This window comes from Arvicola amphibius, chromosome 18 (genome assembly GCF_903992535.2).
Source record: "Arvicola amphibius chromosome 18, mArvAmp1.2, whole genome shotgun sequence".
NCBI classification, from domain to species: domain Eukaryota; kingdom Metazoa; phylum Chordata; class Mammalia; order Rodentia; family Cricetidae; genus Arvicola; species Arvicola amphibius.
Window position 1 is genome coordinate 2,277,099 of NC_052064.1, and position 22,198 is coordinate 2,299,296.

General features: G+C 36.8%; 1 protein-coding gene across 5 annotated transcripts in view; it reads right to left on the bottom strand.

Moving 5' to 3' along the window:
* The window catches only part of Cd36 (CD36 molecule), a 48,983-nt gene that overhangs the window by 22,115 nt on the left and 4,670 nt on the right, over window positions 1-22,198 (bottom strand). For 3 of the 5 annotated variants that reach the window (XM_038315515.1, XM_038315516.1, XM_038315517.1), the window contains 2 exons: window positions 6,065-6,154; window positions 5,373-5,581 (listed from right to left, as the gene is read on the bottom strand). In XM_038315515.1, the coding sequence (XP_038171443.1) occupies window positions 5,373-5,492 (120 nt within the window). In that variant the 5' untranslated portion in view covers window positions 5,493-5,581; window positions 6,065-6,154. Of the gene's footprint in view, window positions 1-5,372; window positions 5,582-6,064; window positions 6,155-6,994; window positions 7,212-12,766; window positions 12,876-22,198 lie in introns of those variants that run through there. The other 2 variants (XM_038315518.1, XM_038315520.1) reach the window with 2 other exon arrangements.

Below are 22,198 nucleotides of genomic sequence, written 5' to 3' on the forward strand. Positions count from 1 at the left end.
TGTTTTTGTTTTGCTGAGTGGACTTGCGCCCTTCCAATATTCTACTTAATATTCATCTCCATGCTCATAGACGAGTATCAAGCAGTGCTTTGTTCAGAGAAGCTCGTTTCTGCAGGGGGTGGTGGTTATTGCAGAGATTCATTACTGGTGAAAGCGGCAAGTGTAAGTGAGCGCTGGCTCAGCCTTGAATGAGGCATCTCTATCACACTGCTCCCTTGAAATCTCAGAAACATCCACGAAGAAGGGGCTGAAGGCATGTAGGAACTGGAGGAAGGGAAGGAGCATGGTGACATGCTGTCTCCCAGCCACGGTATGGATGCTATACTCAAGAATTCATCAGACTTCTTAGTGGCTGAATATTCCGTGCCCAAGGATAGATGCACAGAATTTCATTGGGAATGGGAAGAGGATCATTGAATCCCACTTGTTTTCATATGAACAACACAAATTAACTCATCCTATCATTAGTAATTAAAAAATCAGGTAGGAATAGTGCTTGAGAAAAGATATCTCTGAGAGGGGACAAATAAGATCATAAGGGGTTACTATGATCAAAATACATTCTACACATGTTGGAAAATATCATAAAGAAACTCATCGGTATGTACAATTAAAATAAACTAATAAAATTTCTAATACTTATGTGTTATATCTGCAAAGGTAAAGAGAATTCAATAGACTATTGGTGACAGTTATGTTAAAAAGAACAAATGGCTTTAGTATTAGGATACAATCAATTAAATATGGAATAAAATGTATTGATATATATTGGAGCATTAAGATTTCAGAGGTTCAAAAATTAGCCTTTCATAATTTATGAAAGAAGCTAGAATGAGAGATTTAATCCCAGTTGGCAAGTGAACTATATGATATTGACCACGGAAATGAAAAGAAACTCACATGTGCTGAATTCTGTTTCTAAATCATTGATTGTGAGCCATTGTTTATAGTTCTGTGGAGGTATATGTGGTATGCATGTTGTTATTTTTAACTTAGTTATTCTAATATTACTTAATCTAATGCCATTGTATAGGAGAATAATCCTTACATATATAATGGTTAAAGATATTTTTACTGAGCTTTTAAGTACCATACAAAGATGTGATTTATTCCATAATTTCCAGGAATACTACAACCATATATTATGCAAATATAGACTACTGTCCACAATTTATCAATTTAATAAATCATGCTGGTGGATTTCATTCTCCCTCCATTTCCAGCTTTGTGCAATCTCCTTTTGACCCTGGTTCTATATTACCCCATTTTCTTTTGTGAAAGATTACACATATATCTCTCATTTCACAATAGTGAGCTCTTGCATGTGGGATCCTGAAATCAATCTCAATTTTCAGTCTTCAGGAGCCCTCCACTCCTTTGTGAGGTGAAATAATTCATTGACCTGAACCTCAGGTTAGAGTGCTGGCCAGAACTCCCCAGACATCTGGCTCTGTCTCTCCATGTCTGAGGTTTACAAGTACAAGCTACTATGGCAGGGATTTTACATGGGTTTGAGCATTGAGCTCAGGTCCTCGTGTCTGCTTGGCAAATACATCACCAAGAGAGCTGTCTGCACAGTCCCTAGCCACTGTTGATTTAATGCTCATCAGCCAGGAAACATTTCATTTCAGCTTCCCTTTATATCAGCTTTCCTCTTAACTTCTAAGAAATTATACTCCCTATTCCTGTTTCTTCATAACACCCAACTTCGTTTCCTTTTCTCCTTCTCCTCGCTTTTGACTACGCAAAAGTCTATAGTAAGCAATCCTGCTTCTCTGGACACTCAACCCCTAGAAGGCAATGTGTTTGTTTAGTTTATCTGTAACCTCGCAGCAATCATCAAATCTGTTGGAACTCTGACCTTCGAGTACAGACTGATGTTCACGCCAGGCCACGTCTAAAACTTCTGTGCCTTTCACTTCTTTGGGTATCTATTTCCATCAACCAATTAGCTGGGCACTTCATGGAATGTCACATTTATTCCTCTCTCCTGACTTAGTCCCCCTATTGAAAATAACGATGCATCTAGGAATCCACCAATTTTTATAAAGCGTTACCATTTTAGTCCTTTGGCAATATAATGGGCCTGTAAAAAAAAGATATTTCTATAAAAGTAATTTTAATCTCACTAGTATAGAGGTTCTGTCCTACAATGCCTATTCTTTTGAAGATCTCATGTTTTTGTTTCCCAGTCACATTCATTTTAGGATCACAGTATTCAAAGTTATATCATTTAGTCTCTAATTTTTCCTATTTACTACTTAAGATGGAATGTTGATTTAAAAGCTTGTAAGAATAGATCAAATAATATCACGTGTTTCTTTATGAAAGTTAAATCAATTTTGTATGGGAAGCTCTTAGTAATACTATTAGTTATTCGTGTTTCTTATATTATTCTGAAAATAATATACCAACTGTTTTTTACATTACCAATTAGTTACTCTTTTTCATAGTGTTTAAAATTTCACAAATTGAAGTATTTTGCCTTATGCCTGACTCTCTTATTATTCTAGTAATCCTGTGATATTCTCTATCTTTTAATATTATACAATATATTTTGATTGTTTTCCTCTCCCCTAATTCCAACTTCTCTCAGAGCCTTCCCTCCTACTCACCACCCTATGGACTCAACTTCATATTCTCTCTCTCTCTCTCTCTCTCTCTCTCTCTCTCTCTCTCTCTCTCTTTCTCTCTCTCTCAAAAGTGAAAATTGAAACAAAGAAACAAAATAAAAACAATAAGACAAACCAAGCAGAAAACCTAAACCAAACCAAACCAAGCAAAAAGTGCACCATGAAACACTAGTCCATTTTGTCTTGGCCAACTACTTGTTGGCATGGAACCTATCCTGTTGTGTAGTTTAAATACTCGGTGAACTCCATTGGAGAAGAGTGATTTTTATTTTCTTCCCCAGAAGAAATCAATTGTAAATAGCTTTTGGGTAAGGGGTGGGACTTTGTGTCCATTCCCACTTCTCTGGGCTGCGGTTTTGTCTATTTTGAGCGTTTGCAGGTCTTCTGATGCTCCCAGTCTCTGTGCCTGTGCCTATTGTGTCTGAAGGCACTGTCTCCTGGAGCCGTCCACTACCTGATTTTCCAGCCTTCCTCGCTTGCCTTTCACAGAGACCTTGAGCTGTTCCTTCTTAAGTGCATTCAGCCGCATCCCACAGCTTTCCCTTGCTGTTAATCAGTCCTTTTGAAATTTGTAACACAATCTTCTACGGGCTTTTCAAATTAAATACTTCTTCAAAATCAAATAAAATTCCATTGTGTCTTCTTCAATCTGCATGAATAATTTATTTTTCTTCCCACATAATATTTATTTTTCATATTATACGTAATTTAGCCCTATATTTTCAAAGCTTTGTCCGTTTTCTTTCACACGACACACATTTTCTTAGATATTTCTTATACTTGTTGAGAAAAACTTTTTTTGCCTGCTCTCAATTATTCATTCTATAAATGAAATAAAACTCTCTTTTATAAGTTTTCTTTGTGATCTCTGAGAAAATTATTAAAGATTTAATACAAAATAGTGTTAGCCTTCATGTATCACTCAAGAAAGGTTATGTGATTTAATTGTGCTACATAAAGAAAAGATTAACTATTCAGCCAATGTCTATGTTAGTCTATAATGCTGTTTCCTGGGAGATTGTGACTTTTTGTTCAAAAGGAAGTTCCGGTCTGTGTGTTGACACAGGTAATGCGCTGCCATGATCCAGGTGGAAACCACAAGGGACAATTAGAAAGGGCCAGAGCAGTGGCAGTTCCGTCCCCTCTCCCACCCACACCCTTCTTTGTAATTCTACATCAATAATGCTACCAAGCAAAACTGGAGAGGCCATTGAAGGGGCTATGTTTCAATCAAAAAATTACGTATAATCTGGACATAGCATGCATATTTCAATACTTGTATTGCAAACTATAGCTTACACTTTATTAAATGTAAACAGCTGGAGAAATGTTAAGAAGAGATGATCATTAATTAGTTATCAAGCAACATAGTGTGTGTGTGTGTGTGTGTGTGTGTGTGTGTGTAGGAATTCTTTCAACACTCTGCATAGTGAGGTGGCAGTAAAGGAACTCAGTGAGAGAGAATCTTTCACCTTACAGATTTAGCATTTGTAATGAAAAGATAGGAAAATCCCAAAGTAGTAACATCTGTTTGTGGATAACTATAATTGAAGTTCGTTTTTACGTTAATTCCAGTAAGCCAACGCTCCTATGAATAGACATAAAACTTGCTTATAACTCAAGGATTGCCACAGTGCCAAAAATTAAAGAATGGATGAGCGACTAAAGGTCTTGGTAATAATGGAGATTCCAGTGGAAATAAATAATAATATGTCTGACTCTCCTTGCTGTAGTACAGTTATTGTCTATCTAGGTTGCTAGGATCAAACCAGTCCAGGAACTGAGGTCAAGGCTCCTGGCTATGGCTCTTGGCCACCATTAGTTGACAGTTTCTCAACTGAACATGGGTGCCTCTGGGCAGAACAGGTGCAACCGTCCTTTCCCCACCTTTCACTATGATGTAGAGAGCTTTATTTCATTTGTGATCTCTATTTCCAAACTGCTGACGCCACTTGAATTTCCAACTATCCTGCAGGATGACAGTAAATGGGCTTCCCCACATGATATATGGGAAATCTTCAATTCATTAAACTTCCTTTGAATGTGAACCTAATTAAAGCGAACTAGGGTGAGAGATGACAATGAGCGTATCCATCTTCTTAAATCATTCCAATCCGAGCTAAAACTCCAACTTATTAATGGATGACAAGATGTGCCTTATATAACATGTTCCCTGAACTTTCGAGAGAACCAGATCCTCAGGTGAGTACACGTTCATTCTATGTATTAGTAATGACTATTATCCCTATTCAAAAGAGGAGTTTCCCAGAGGTCCTAACTCAATAATAAACACTTTTTAACATGTACACCCACATAGATGTATACATTTTCTCATTGTTAATGAAAATGCAACTTCTATTATAAAAAAATATCCTTAAAAATACACCATTTCTCTTCAAAAGCATGCCAGTGTACTCTCCAAACATTAAGATAATCATTTCTACTAAACCATATGACTGTTACCTGAAGTTTTATCAAAATTTTCTATACTTAAACTTAGAAATACATTCATGTTCAGTTTACACTATACTCATAAGAGTATCTGCAGGTTAATTTTCATTCTGTTGTGATGTTTCACAAGACATACTTCATCATGTGGGGCTCTAGTAAGTCTCATCACCTTCCTACCCAATGCACAAAATGGCCAGGTAACACAAAACCAGCATCCAGTCAGAGCAACATTCACAGAGACATGACAGAACAAGCAAACACCCAGCAGGTTTTGTTGGTCGCCAGTACCTTTTTGATGGTCTTCTCAATGAGCATGTCTCCTACTGGCATGAGAATGCCCCCAAACACAGCCAGGACTGCACCAATGACAGCTCCGGTGATGAGCCCACAGTTCCGATTGCAGCCCATTTTCCTCGTGCAGGTGAAGAATCGCTGTGGAGCACTTGTTCCTCACCAAGGACCAGGTATGATTACTGTGTTTTCTGCGTGTCCTGATTCTGCCATTAGAACAATGTGATAAAGCAGGAGCTTAAGTAACAGCATAAAAAGATCAAAGTACAAAGAAGCATGCCACCATAACAAATAATTCTGCCCATTAACGAGAAACAAATACTTTTTGCTTGGCTCACCAAGCTGGTTTTCTATGTCCTTCTCCCCCCCTCTTGCTCCTAAAATCCCACTAGAGGCAGAGAATATCAAACAGACTGCTTTTTCCTCCTTTCTAATTCTTCTGTTTTGAAATTTCCTCCCTGGGTGATTAACATATTATTATCTTATCTAAGCAGAACCGTGTGTACTTGTTCTCGTTCTCCAGCTCCCTACCACTGTACCACAGTGTGCACCTTTATCCTCTCCCTTGCCTATCTATATTCTGCACCCAAACAGAACTGTAAATATTCAGATAGGAATCATCCTGAAAACCAAATGTGGCTGGCCTGATATTCCCTGTCTGCCAAAGCATCAAGGCAAGGAGAACATACCTTATTCATGAACAAACAGCAATAGCTATTTGCAAGAAATAGGCTGGTGGGGCTCAGAAAGAATCAAACTTCAGATCATTTGTAAGCTACCTGTCAAAATGAGAAAGCAGAGGAACAACACATTATCAAAAAATTAGTACTACTATATTTTTCAATGTAGTTCTACGTGTTAAAGAAAATTCCACTTTTCTGGCATTTAAGTTTATTAAAATATTCAATAAACTTTTAAAAGTATATATGGCTTATAATTTAATCACTAATGACATTTTATAGAATATAGGTTAATGAACTTGATGAGTACACACATATTTTATTTGTGTATAGATTTAGCATTAGGCTTTCCTTTTGTTATTCTTAAAGAGTTTTTACATAACCAATTGTAGTACCATTCATTTTTTTCCTATGTAGGGATCCTTGTCAATTCTTTTAAATAAGGTACTATTGTTAATATGTACATCATGTAGTCAGTTAAATTTGAGATACCATGTTTTGTGTGCTTATCATGCAACATTGGAAGAAAACATTTTACTGAATCACTGGATCCTGCTGCAACAAAATTATTAAAGCTGTGTCACTTTTAAATCAATATTTGAGGAGGAAGCTGGGTTTCAGTGACAGATGTATGACGGTCTTTTGCCTTCCTTAGCGCGCGGTCTACTGTGGATTTGTCATCATAACACCTGTTGTTTCACATCCATGGCCAAGAGGAACACAGATGTCAATAGAACCGAGAGAAAACCAAGACACACAGAGAACACTTTGACAACACCTCATATTTCACAAAGATGGAGGAGAATAAATGGTACAGAATCTTTCTTGACAACGTTGCACCCTCTATAATCCATGCCTCACTCCTGACACATCCCTGTAAAGCTGAGACTTTTCCGGAAACACAGCATTTCAACCAACCAAAGAACTTGTGGGGAGTACCTGCTGTAAACCAAGAATCCTATCGTGAGGCAGCAGTCACAGCAGAGCGACCCAGCTGGCACAGCAGAGATAAGACCCTGGAGGTGAAATAAAACCTGATCTTTCACCCTCCTTCCAGGTGACGGTGAAGAAAAGATCCAGCCACTCTTGACTTTTCTAATATTTCAAATGTGATCTACAGCGAAAGCAGTAGTTTCCAATATAAGTAGCAGAAGTCCTCCTTCACCCGTGTTTGGTCCTTCTCCAGTTGTCACCTGGGAGACTAAAGGTCTCACAAGTAGGATTGCGTAGCAGGGTGATAACCCAGAGACCTTTGCTCCTGATAAACTCTGCGCCTGCTTAACACTTCTTAGACATGTTTAAGAAAAATTCTCTAAGAACATGTGCCTCTAACAGGGTGACACATGATCATAGCACAGGACAGGTAATATGTGTGCTACAGTGTAAGGGCATGGAAAATTTTAAGAAACTTTGCTTGATCAGGACTTAGTTAAGGCCCTGGGTTCAAGAAATTTTGAATCATCAAGAGCTAGCTGAAAGCATGAACCTCTGCAAAAGTGTAAACCACGAAGTGCTCCAAGCAGCTAGCCACCTGTCGGCACCCAGCTTTGTGGTCCAGACAGAAGTAGACATAACTGCTCTGGGGAGGGCAGGGGACATGCACAAAAGCAAAAGTAGCTGCTTACAGGGAAAGAGGGTGTGCAGAAGTAATCCACCCCCTATATCTAGCAAAACCAGCCCCTTTGACTCTGAATAAACCTGACTTGTGGTTGATGCCTATATATGTCAGTGGCAAATGAGGAACAGGAGCTCTCCCTGCTGTGCAGTGTCATATGTAGTATCTGAGCTCCCAGCCTGGCTGGAAAGAATAAACCTTGCTTTTGCATTCTGGACTTGACTGCATTCCATTGGTCTCTCTGGAGGGCTCAACTTGGGCACAGCAACAGAAGTTTAGCAAATATAAATTAAATCTAAGTAAAAACACATAGATACTACTTTTGGAAAGTTACTTAATGCCCCATATGAACATCATTAAAATATTCATTGGGGTAGTGAGAAGGCTCCGTGTGTAAGCACACTGTATGCCAAGTTTTACAAGTGAATCATTGGCACCTACAAGGCCAAAAGAGAGAATTGAACCCTGCAAGCTTTACACACACACACACACACACACACACACACACACACACACACACAAACTCACGCATACATGCTTTTGTAAACAAATACTAGAAATTATTCAGTAAAAACATTTCCTATTCTGACAAGTAGAGCATAAAATGACCTTGAAATCACAATATTGGTTCTTCTGAACTATATGTACCCTTATTCATACAGTTGTGAAGATGCATTTTCAGAATCTCTTTTCCTTACTGAATTATCCTAATGCACGACAGGAAAGAGTTTCTATAGGAGATGGGGAGCTATACAGCACCTACTGTAGAATCCAAGTACCCGACACTGCTCTGTAACACCTAGAAATCAATCTTAGGATGCATGCATCAGTATATTGGGCAATAGAAAGATTCGCGTACAGTCTGAGTTCTGTCTGCTTCAAACTGAAGTGAGACAGTCCACACATCCCACTGGTGTTGAATCACATTTCTTAGGAAACAAAAGTATCAAGAATATATTTTGTTGGATCATAGTTAAATATCAATGTAATTATTTATTAAACATGCTTTCAACTATGTGTTGCTATTTTACAGAGTGGAAGATAATACCTTGTCCACCAGCTCACATTTTTAATGACTGATTCATTATCATTACATTGTGACACAATACAGTTTCTGAATTTTCCCTAAAGTTAGGGAACATACATGTTACTTGAGCTCACAAATTTTCACTTAGTTCCTTGACATATGAGTAATGAGGAATTCATTGTGAAATCATATATTTTTTTAATAGTTCATGAAATTAAACAGAATGTTTAATTGATTGAAGACATAAATGCTCAAGTTAGCACATTCTAGCCAGCAGTTTGACCATCCAGATTTATCTTCAGAGAAAAGCAGTGGTTTTTTTTAAACAACTTTCTGTAAATATAGTTATAAAGGAACACAAAATTTGGGTCTAATAAAATGACATTTTCTCAATAGCAGAGCTGCTCATGTTTTACAATAAGCCATTTCATTTCACATCTTAGATTAATTTTCCTAAAATCCATTCTTTAATGAAGATTATTATTTGTAATAAGTTATTTATGGCTTAAAGTACTGAAATTTAGAAGGCAAAGGATAACTAGGAACAGAGAATTCTCTGGACTATTATCAAAGAAGAGGGGCAAAGGGTGCAGGATCTAAAATGTCACTCGTTACATACCTGTCTTGATTCTACGGTGGATCAGCTTCTATCTCCTATCTGGTGTATGAAATACATACAGATTCCTCTTTCTGGACTTGTGAGTGGAGTTTATAATTTACAAGGTCTTTAAAAGAAGCAAGGGAAGTGGTCTTCTTTTTCCTCTTCCTGTTGTCAGATTGACAGAGTGCTTCTGTCATGAACTTTGAAGCACAACGCCTTTCCAGTAGATGGGGAAGCAAGTAGAAACTGAGAGACTGGGCAAAGCCTGAGGTAGGATGAGCTATAAGCAGCCTCTCTGGCAAATAGGCTAAGCAGTGGAGCAAATTCTCCTGAGAATCTCTAATTATTCCCATGTGTGCTTCAAGCTGGGTTCCCTCGGAAACTCCACCCAGAAGAGGCATGGCCCACAGGTAGCACTTTCTGAGATGTGAACAATGAAATGTGAAAATGTTTCAGCGTCAGACTGGGACACAGGGGTTTATTGCTTTCACCATCTACTGACAGATGAAAATTTCTATTCTACACGTAAAGCTTCTTCCACTTGCAAATACAGGAAACAAGGCCACAAGACTTCCAAAACTGCCATTCTCTTCATGGAGAATCTTCTCTACCCAAGAAAAGAGCAGCACCTGCCCATGATAACCTTATGTGACAATACCACGAGGGGAGATTTAGTGAATAACAGGTTGAGTATGAGTGTGAGAGCGGGGTTTTCAAAATGTATTATGCCCTTTTCACACATTTACCTTCCACCATGTCTACTGGCCTTTGGTGAGTCATGATTCTATACACACAACATATACGCTCAAATTAAATCCATACAAAGGAGTTCAGTTATCTGGTAATACTTGATCATGCTGAAACACAGGACCTGAGGCCAACTTGCTAAACTTTTGTGTAGAAATAGAACACTCAGGTTAATTTGCACATATGATTTTGGTATTAAAATAAAAGCTCACAGAAGAAATAAATGGTAGAAGAATGTAAGAACTATGGCCTTTCTTTCAGCTATGCCTCACAGAGGTTCTAAACTACCACTGCTGAACTCAAGGATTCTGCACAAAACTTAGAAATATCTTCTTGATAAGGTGATCTCTAATACCTTGTCTCATTGAAGTCACTAGAATCTTTTGTATTTCTCATATGTCCATTTACAGCTTAATAGATTATATGCAGGCAAACATTTTAGCAAACATAAACAAACAGGTGTTTTTAATGTTAATAAATCATTCCACTTAATTAAACTTAGCAAATATCAATAAAAACTTGTCTTGGTGATAATCTTTAGTAAGAAATAAAGAGTTTGTACTATGCACACAATACCCCAAATCCTGCAAAGTAAGTCTGTCTTTTAGAGTCAGAACAAGGGAGAAATATAATCTTCCAATGATTTCTTTAGACACATTGGCTTAAACCTAACAGCAGGAAGATCTCTTTAATGAGCAACAAATCCAAAGGCTATCTAGTCAATGATCCAAAAGTATTACCTTTTTCCTAAGCCTGGGAATCAATTTTTATAGTTTCTATAACCCGAGTCCCTAAATTTTTGACAATGGAGAGACATAGCAATGACCTAGGCTCTGTCTGCTTTAACACAGAAATGAAGTGAGACTGGAATATAAGCCATGAGTAAAATTATTTTAATAATTTAACCCTAAGTAGGAATGCTATTAGTGGTTCTTTCTCTACCCTAAATTCTACGATAGTTAGATGATATTCAGGCTTTGAAATCCAAAATTAAGAAATAAATATTTATTTCTAGGTTTTCATAAATTAGCTTTGATTCTGTTTTCTCTGAGTTGTAGTAGATTAAGCAAGATTGCAAGGGCTCAATAAAATCAAACATGATAAGGTATTGGTAATCCCACGTTTTACACATAATGAGTTTGGGGTATTATGCAATATCATTTTAAGCACCTATAATACAGGAATAGTTGTTACTTCATGTTGCTCAATGGCATTATTTGGAAAATTCCACTAAATATAATCATATAAAATACATGAATATTTTCAAATTTCAATAAAATGAATATGTGAACTAGTCACTCCCTCAAACCATATTACTTGGAATTTTAGTAAGCTAACTATAACATTTTGGATTAAATTACAAAAAGTGTAACATAATTGATTTCTTCAGGAAATCAAGAGCAAAATAGGCAAATAATACAAATTTATTCAAAGTAATTGAAAAAACAACAATCTTAATTAAAGATAAGAGAAACAACCAGTACTTTCAAAATGAACTCCGAAGTTCTTAGTACACTCTGTACAAACAGCACTCCCATTGTTAAATTTAATTTTTTCCCAGGCCAACCTGTTATCTGATAATCTGAACTCAGTTTATTGTTCTGCTTTAATAATTTTCTTGGTAGAAAGTGTTTTTTACATTATTTTTCATTTATAGACTCTTAAAAATTCCTGGAGAACCAACTTGTAAAACTTTTTGAAGATTTTGTTCTTACTTATTCACAAAACAATATTTATAACAATGTTTTCTTACATTTTTAAAAGGCAATACCTACTTAAAAATCATCTCACAAAGGACTGAAAAGTCCTGGAACCCTTACATTTTCAAAAACAATTTAAATTAATTATAAAGAATTTATGCCATTTATAGTTATTTGTAACGTTATTTAATTAGACAGTCAACTTACCTAGAATGATTTATCTATTCTTTAAACTCAAAATTATGATTTATGGACATGATTTACTAATATTTGAAACAATTTTTTTGAATTTTTAAAGGCATTAATTTTCCTTTTAATTTTACATTTAATATTAAATTATATACTAATACATATGCATTAATTAAACTTTGGGTCATTGTTTGAAGTAACCCAGTCCTTTTTAGCAAATAAAATATCCTTGTTCATTAAAGAAAAGTGCTTGGCAAATGAATATTTAATGCATGTATTGCTCCTAATCATGTAGAATGAAATCAAGTTCCCTAAAAGTTGTGCATTGAAAATTCAACAACAAGCTGATAACACTGAAAAGTAACAGATAACAAATTGCATACAAGACACACTGTTGGTATAAGATTAACAAGTCATTTGCAAAAACCAATCTCACCTTATCAATGCTCACTAAGAATGCTCCTTGTCACCATTTAAAGGAAACATATCTAAGTAGACAATTTTAAATAGAACTCAAATTGGATTAAAATATTTTTAAATATTGAAAAATTAATGTTGACAATTACAGATGATATCAAGAATCATAAATTCAAATGTCTTTAGCCACTGAACATACTTCTAATACTATTAAACAAAAATGTAGGAAGCTTGGTAAACAGCACATTCATTCTGAAATGAAGTCTAGAAGATAGCACTGACTTTACGGAGACTCACTTTCTTTGGTATAAAAGTTGCCTTTTAAATACTGTCATCTCTTATCAATTGAAAGATAAAAAATTTTTCTATCATTTTTATTTCTTTTTTAAGTTAAGGAAAGAAACATCTGACTTACCTTTGCAAGGCTAAGGACCTCTCCACCAATTGCTGCAATCATCTCAGAAAGCAACTGGTGAAAAGGAAAGGTCCTCAGCAGAAAACCCCTAGCCTGAATTCCTCATTACTTATGTGTGTGAGAGTTGAAACAAGCTTTTAAAAAAACTCAATGTCAGAGCCCAGTTTGTGGTTTGTTGCCAGCGGAATTGAAAAAAAAAAAAAAGAGGCAAGGCAAACATCACACTGCTATTAAGTTCACAAGGGTCTATTTCTGGTGAAGACCCATCACCTATATTCCTTTTTCTTTCTTTTTGGCCATGCTCCCACCCAAGTAAGTCAGAGGTCAGAGAACCAGAGAACCAAACGGAACTGGTTAAGTGAGCCACCCCTCCTATACTTTGTTTTCAAATGCAATCATTATTCCAGATGTTGGGCTGAAAGAGAGTAGAAAGTAAATTAGGGAACTCGCTGGCCTGTTACAACTAAGCTTGCAAATCTGAGTTCATAAAATGCAAAGGAGAGTCCTTTTCTATACTACATAACAGGAACTTGAAGTACGTTCAGACTAATAATTTAGAAAACAATCGGAAACTCTGTCAATCAACAAGGATGACAAACAGATTTTACAAAAGGAAATGGCCTATTGTTCTAGCTGGAAGTTCTGAACTATTTATCATTTTTTTGTTGTTAATTTTGCTGAAATTTATGAGGATGGTGAAATTATTCTCAAAACCCCAAAACCAAGATAAAACCTAAATGTCTTCATCCAAAATATAACTAGCAAAAACCACTCAAATCTAAATACTACTGAGCATGGTGTCTCAGGGCAGAAGGTATATGTATCTCAGTAACCTTGGGTGGAACTAATAGTATTGGTGCCTAACCAAACAGAAGACCTTGCCCTTTGGGAAAAGCAAGACCCTCAAAATGAGAACTACTCTCACAAGATTCCAGGATCAGACAAGCAACCCCTCCAGAAGGTTACTCTGGCCTCGAGCTGGCAAGGTCGCTAGAAATCTGTCTGCAAGTCTCTCCTGAAATTAAGCAACCTAGGACGCACAGGCAGGGATATGTTTAGTTGACAGGCTCAGGTTTTAGACAGTCCTTGGCTTTAGATTGCCCCTGCTGTCTCCTGTAGGCGTGTCTCGTTCATTGGGGGGAAATATCATAGGAGAAAAACCTCAGACTCCTTGTGCACCTTAAGCTTGACCGAGTTTTGCAGGGCGACTATACCGATACATTCATCTAACTCTAAACAAGAGGCCATTGAAACACTTCAGGTTTATTCGATTTTCACTTTGATTTCAGACCACTTACTTGGGGAGAAAGATGAAATGATTTTGTGTACTCTCAATATAAATTAATTACCCTATTCATTTCAAAAGAGTTACTAGAGATTCCAGAAAAGGAAACTATAGGCAATCCTCTTATAACTGTGACCATTTTATCTCCATTGCATAAAATGACAAGGGAGGATGAAGAATATCTTAATTAATATTTTGATTGAGATTGTATATTTTATAAATATCTGTTATGGACTTCATTCTTTTTGATATAAATACTTTTTCTCAAATTAAATTCTTATTCATACAAATATCAACACGACAGTCTAGAAACAGCTTTTTAACACAAAGGCAAAAAAGGTCCGTCTTAAAGAGAATATTGAACACTAACAGAATGTGAACACTAACAGAAAAACATATTTCCTGAAAATAGATGCCTAAATGAACACCACATTCACTTGGATTGTGTTTTAGTCAGCAATTTAATGTCATTTTCCGGCTCTCTCTGGAAAGCAGTATCACAGACTCCATTGAACAGGCTAAAGAACGAAGTTTACACTCTGAGAGGCCACTGGTGAATGTTCAGCTGCATAGTCAACACAGCCAACAGTGCCCAAGGAACTTGAATGAGACTCCAAAAGCACACAGAAGAATCACATCCTCAACATGAATGTCAAGAAAACACAGGCTGAGCAATAAGTCATTAAAAGTATGTATGTCCATTTAAAAGTAAAGATTTTGGGTTGTTTTTGAGTGTCTGTGTATGTGTATTTATGGAGGGAGAGGATATGTACATATATGTGTGCTCGTGCATGTGCAAAACATATTCATACAGAGGTATGTATCTATATACTCAATGCATATGGAGGAGGGTTCTGTGTATTTATGGAGAGGATATGTACATATATGTGTGCTCATGCATGTGCAAAACATATTCATACAGAGGTATGCATCCATATATTCAATGCATATGGAGGGTAGAGGGCAGCTCTGGGTATGATTGCCCTATGAGCTGTCCATTTTTTGCTGTTTCTTGAGACAAGGCCTTTCACTGGCATTAGGGACTCGGTGACTAGGCTAGGATGGCGGGCCATAAATTCCCAGCTGTCTGCCTGTCTCCATCTCCCCAGCACTGGTAATAGAATGGTCAGGCCTGGGCTTCTTACATGGATTCTGGCTATGGGGCTCAGCTCCTCAAACACTTTGCTTGCTGAACTATCTCAGCAGGCTGAGGTTTTCATTCCTAATGATTATTTAACAGCATTTGTAGCTGATGTGTTCTATGTGAAGTACACGTAGCCTTATAGATAGCCATTGCAGCAATACACAATCAGATATGCATGGCAGAATAGGAAAGTCAATGGACGTAAGGCATCTTGGGAATGTCTCATTGCTATGAGAACACCATTCAGATGGTTTTCATCTTTTTCTTGCTAGATACGAATGGACTCGAGCCAGCATCAGGTGTCAAATAACAATCCTTTGGCCTGCTTTTGTCTGCTTTGTTCTGCAGTTTTGTCAAGAAACTCCAAAGCTATAGATGGTAGAGAAGCAGAAAAGCTTTTGACATTTCATATTTTTTTTAAAAAATGTTTAACTAAAAAGGTATCTATTTAAAAAGTATTTCTTTAAACTACAGAATTTAGTGTTTTATTCATTAACTTCCTCTCGTTTGCATTTAAAGGTTGTGTAGTGGTTACGATGCTTCTCTTTGCTTTAAAATTGCAAAAATAATGCGCTTTACCCAGCAGTTATGGGTAAAGGATTTTTAAAAATCCTTCATGTCAGTGCTTTAGATGGCTGATTCATGCACTGCAACTGTTGTGAAAAGAGGAAGTGCAACACGTTGAGTAACACAAACGTTGGGACAGACTTAAGAGACGAGTGACAGATGACAAACAAGACTTCTATAGAGACTTCTAGATGACTCATATCTGGCTCCCACTTAATTCAGAATAGGATCTGAAACCGAGCGAGAGGTAGTCACTGTGTCAGTGATATCTTTCGGCAGTAGAAGAGGAATCCCACACACCTACACCTTCAAGCTGAATGAAAAATCCTATGGTGGCTATAACATTATGATGTATGTTTAAATAAAAGTCTAGGCTGTTTGTGGTTCAGAATAGTTGACAACTGTTTATAGAATTTGAAGTTTTTTCTCTGACACTTCAGCAAATGAAAAGTAACATCTCCGTATAAATTGGAATATAATTGTAGACTGTATAGGTAAGAAAAATTCTTACTATTAAGCGAGTCATAAAGTGACAGTGTAGTCACATTAGGCATTTATTATCTTTTAGACATTGATCTACTTCATTTATATTCCTTCAGTTGCCCACCCTGCCACCGCAGACTAGACTCTTAGGAAAACTCTAAGGTCTTCACGGTGATGTTTGCCAAAACAGAGAGTAATCCATTTTCTGGAGAAGAAAGAATAAGTAGGCCAGCTAGGTGCCTTAAGGGGAAAACGTTTACAATGCAAATCCAAGAACATGAGTTTAATACCTGGAAATGATGGTGGAAGTTGGAAACAGAAAGCCAACATCTGCCTCTGACATCCACACGTGAGCCATGGCACACAAGCCCCACCTCCATCACATACAATAATAATACATTACATAAAATAAATAATAAATACGTTCTTAATACCTAGTTTTATATGCCCTATTAATTATATATTTAGGAATTGAATAAAACCAAAGTGATATCATATGAGGAAAAAATTATGCATGCAGATGATAAACAATGAACAGGCAGTAATTAACACTCATATAAGATAAAGCTGCATTTTAATACCCTATAAATTATATCAAAACATTAATTAACAAAGCAATGCTAAGGAAACCCATTATCAATTATTACTTAATATTACAATAAATATCACTCATGAAGACATATTTTGCACATGTGTTGCATGTTATATGTAGAATTTTAACTGTGTTTCAATCTTAACTTATTTACCTAATAGAAGCACTAAAGACTGTTTCATTGATATTGAACACTTTTTTATTAATAAACAAACATTGATATGTTGTAGGGTTGTAGTATTCTGATAAAATGTTGAAGACATAAATGAGATTACTAATATTACTTTCAAAAGAAAAATTCCTAGGATCCCTTCAAATACCAAATAGGGAATATTAAAGCACACAGTAGACTTACATCACATGATCCAGATGAATCAACAGAGAATGTGAAAGAGCACATTAAAAACACAAAATAACCTTACTTACATGCTTAATAGAAGCCATAGGAGGAGCTGTGCATAACGAGAAAGAATGAACAGATAACACCTCTCTATTTGGAGAAACTTCTCATGTGGGCATGGCTAGGTCAATATGCAAATCTCATGAAACAGAAAAGTATTGGCAGACTCAATTCTTACGTGAACAGTTTGCTAACAGTTTAACTCTCTCTGGAGAGGGAAAGGAAAGTCATTGTTTAAGTTATGGGTTAAAACAATGAAGGAAATGCTAATTTCAACCTAATCTGTCAGGATGCCATTTTCGTTCATATTCTACGTGGAAGACCATAAGGAGAAAAGAGAAAAATATGCAGGAAGAGCAAATATTTCAAAGCCCAATGTGTTGAAACAGCACGACACGGCCCCAATTAACAGCTAAGCAGAACATTAAGCATGCAATGAGTGAAGGGAGGGAAGATTTCATTCAGTTAGTTAGCATGAAGGGCTACATGACAAAAAGTCAAAGCATTTGTTATAATTGAGGACAAACTAATGTTTTTGCTGAGGGATTTTGTAGCAGACCCAGGCTACAGCAGAGTTCCTGAAAGTGGGGTGTTAAAAAGGAAATTAATAAAAAATACATTAGTAAAAAATTGATTTCCTCTGCACTGGCTTTTGGGCTGTACGAAATAATATACGTTGTGCTTCTAAAATAACATTTTAATTCTTGTGCTGTTTGAACGGTAATGGAATGGAAGCACATGATTAACGCATTCACACAGAAGAATCTGCTCTTCTGATTAAACATCAGGCTTGGCGCCTTTGTTCCATTTACTAAATATTCTTAATGAGACTGAAAAGTCTGTGTTGTGAATGCATAAATGACATAGATATTTGTGTCTTCTGTTTGAAGACTAGAGAACAGCATTCGGTTTCTGAAGGAGTTAAATGCATGTACAGGAACACAAGCAAAGTCACTGACTGTTCCCAAGACCTTGGATGGAAACTTTAGCTTTTCTTGTAGAGCCAAGGAGATGTATTCCAAGAAGGATCTGACATAACAATGGCTTATTTCACATTTCACCACGTAGAAAATAGTACGTCTTTGACGCTTCTTGTTGTTGTCAAGTGAAGAAATATGATCCTCCTTCCCTGACTTTTAAAGAACTACCTGGCACGAACCTTACCTCTGAGTGACAGGAAAGTTTCAGGTACTTTTATGTAGAAAGCAATCTCCAGTGAAATAGTGCCTCGTTTCTCCAGACTGGCTTTCGAAGATTGATTCTTGAAAATAGCAATACTTATGTCTTTTAAAAAACTTGTACTTCTCAAACCAAACCCTGGAGATCTTTAGATAGTATGCTTAGGGGACTAGGGGGTTGATTCAGCAGTTAAGAGCACTTGCTGCTCTTGCAGAGGCTCCAGGTTTGTTTCCAAGCACCTACATGGTAGTTCACAACCATCCCAAACTCTCGTTCCAAGAGCTCTGATATCATCCTCCATGCATACCATGTACACACCCAGTACAACACACACCAAGAAAGCAGCAAGAGCAAAATGGTCATAACACACAAAGTAAATAAATCTTAGATAAACAGCGTCCTTCGGATTTTTAGTCATCCATCCCATTAAAAATGGGAATATCATCAGCTGGGCTCTTGGAGCTTGGTCTGGTGCTTAGCTGTGGATCTCTGTATCTGCTTCCAGCTACTGGATGAGGGGTTTGTGATAACAGTTCTTGTGTTCACCAATCGGATTATAGGAGAAGGACACTAAAGGTACTTTCTCCATTATTTACAGGGTCTTGGCTGGGGTCATTCTTGTGGATTCCTGAGAATGTCCCTCAGCCTTGATGGAGGGGTGGGGAGCTTAATCCTGCCTCAACTTTATTTGCCAGGCTTTGTTGATTCCCCATGGGAGGCTCTTACTCTTTCATAGTAGATGGAGGGTAGGTTGTGGGGAGTTGGGAGGGGACACAGGAGGAGGGGAGGGAGAACTGTGGCTAGTATGTAAAATAAATAAAACATTTAAAATAAAAAATAGGAATATCTTATACTCTAAGAGTTTTTTTTTCAGTTTCAACAAAGTATAATCAAATACTTTGCAAACAATATAGACTTATATATTATATTGATATGATGTTGTTGTATAACATTTTAAATATATAGAATGCTTATCACATATGTTATAAAACCTCCAGAAGAAAATGTTTTTCTTGGAATGCTATGAATCATTTACACGTCTTGGTTTCATATTAGACTCCAGAAGACTGAGAGGTGGCAGACTACCAGGACATGAGGCACCTGACATATAGATTCTAAGTTCAGAATTAGCCTGCGTGGTATTTGCAATGGATGTAGTGACCTGCTTGGAGAAAAGAATTTCAAACCTTGCAGAGTAGAAGAGAAAATGTTCCCTTTGAAATCATGCCTACCAAGCTGTGAATAACGGAAGCCCCACAAACTCACTCATGCTTGTTTCAGCCCTGACTTCCTGGCAGCAACATTAATGTTTGCGTCCCGTTTTTGAACACTGACAGTGATCTGGGTATTTCACCTTGTGGGTTACAAAGAAAGAAACATCTTTCTGTCTCTTCGGGGTAGGTATAGATATCGTGTACCTGATTTTATATCAATGTCTATTAAATCCCATTGTGTTCCATACTCCTGCATTAAACTTTCCTTTTTTGTTCCTGGCTATAACTTAAGGAACCAGTAGTAGGCTCTGGAATTTTATGAGTTGTGAACTATTACCTTCAAATGAGTCTACCTGGGGTGCAAGTTCTGCGACTTTTGCACTACTTGAGGAAAACAAAATTTATGCTAGACTTTCAGGACACAGCCCTGTTTTCTGGCTCTGGAAGCCTGCAGTCTCGTAGCTGTAGTTAGCACCCAAACCTAATAACCCCATTCTATTGTTTAATGCCTCCTGTCCATGGGTAAAAAGTATAAGGTAAGAAGCTCATGGAATCCAAATATACTTTGTGATGCTCTAGAATACTGTCTTCGTTAGTAATATATTGCTTTGGTGTTCAAAATGGATATGTTAAGGATGTCGAATGTCTTTCCAAGCTCTATGTATATGGCTTGTAGCATGATCCTCCATGTGTTCTAAGAACTAAAAATAATTTCTGGATGTGATCCAAGATCATTGCGGGGATGTTTTCCTCTCATTTTCAATAACTCCTTGGGGAAATTTTTTTATAATAACACTAGTTGAAGGGAAGAGGATGAGAGTAAGAAGATTTGAAGTAAAAAAAAAAATCAGCCAGAAACATGATAGCCACGTTTTATGCTAACCTAAATAAAAGCCATGAAGACGAGCATACCGGGAAACAGATTTCATAGATAGCCTCCAGAATGGTCTTAGGTCCTTCTTATCTTTTTGTCCTAGCTGCCGTACATTTGCTGTCCTGGTTTATTTTTGACTATTTGACATCTTGTTTTGAACTTAATTTTCTTTCCCCATGACATCTGCTTCTAAATATGTGAATTTGGGAGTGCATCCAAAACAATGTATTACAAGTCCACATACATGAGTACAAGCTCTTAAGTTAGAGGAAACCGTCAGTTCCTGTAGTCCTTGACTCCGTTTATAGACATGCTCATTTTATCCACTTAACAGATGTTTCTGTTTTACTGCTCTCTGCCTTCCAGGGGCAGCTCACCCCATCTAAATTAGTGTGAAACATGTTCGAGCCAAAACTGCAGCTTCTTTTGCTGCTTCCTGTCTTGAGCTCATACATGTCACTCTATTCAACATCAAAATTAAAAATTGAACACGGGATTAAATTTGTGTTATTCTCTGGTTTACCTGATATGTCATTTGGGTGAAAAAAAAAAGCTGCGGTAATATCTTTTGATGTATTTTGGTGCAAATTATTGGTATGAAAATCCTTTCTTTCTGTTTATAAAATGACTTTCCATGACTACATGGCACCTTGAGATTTCATCTAATCCTATGTAAATAAAATAAAAATGTAATAATGGCGTATAATCTACTTTAGAAGGATCTAATGCATGAATGTGTTCTGGAGATTTGCTTTTATACATAAAGATGAAGTTAAATCAATACATTTGACCAGATGAACCCAACACAGTTCTGTAAGTTATGACCTTTAAAAATGACTTCAATATTTCAGATTTTTTCTAGATAAAAGAAAGATAATAACATTTCTTCCACATTAATATCATCAGATTTTTCATACCATAATGAGAACTTTGATCTAATAGTCATATACCGCTGGATATCTTACAGAGATAACCTTTGACACTGCATGGAGAATCAGTATTAAAAATTTACTTTTGGGGGGGAGTGGTGGCACACACCTTTAATCACAGCTTTTAGGAGGCAGTGGCAGGCAGTCTCCAAGGCCAGGCTGGTCTATAGAGCGAATTCCAGAATAGCCCAAGCTACACAAAGAAACAAAATCAAACAAAACAAAACAAAAACATTTTTTTAAAAAAATAAGCGTGTGTATATATGCATGTGTGCATGAGATGGCCTTTTATGTGGTAGTAAGCCAGAGGCTGATGCTGTGTGTACTCACCAATTGTTCTCCACATCATTTTGGGGGGAGAAAGTCTTTTATTGATCATTGAACTCATGGTTTCTGCCAGTCTGGCTGGACAGAAAGCTGCAAGGATCTGCCTATCTCTTATTTCTAGTGCTGGGATTATACATGTGAATTACTGTTCTGGCTTTTGTATGGGTGCTGGGAACCTGAAGTCCCAGTCTTAATGCTTGCACAGAACATACAGAACTTCCTTAGCCTGATCACGTATACTTAAAACAAAAACCAACTAAGTTATAAACAATCACTTAATTCCTCTTGTGTCATCAAGAAGTCTGTTTGAAATAATAGTTCTATTTTTTAAGAGCAGAAGAAAAAGAGAAAAATATTTGTATACATAATAAATTCTATAATATACACAATCTATAGGCAACAATATACAGTAAGATCCCACATTGCTATATTTCAAAA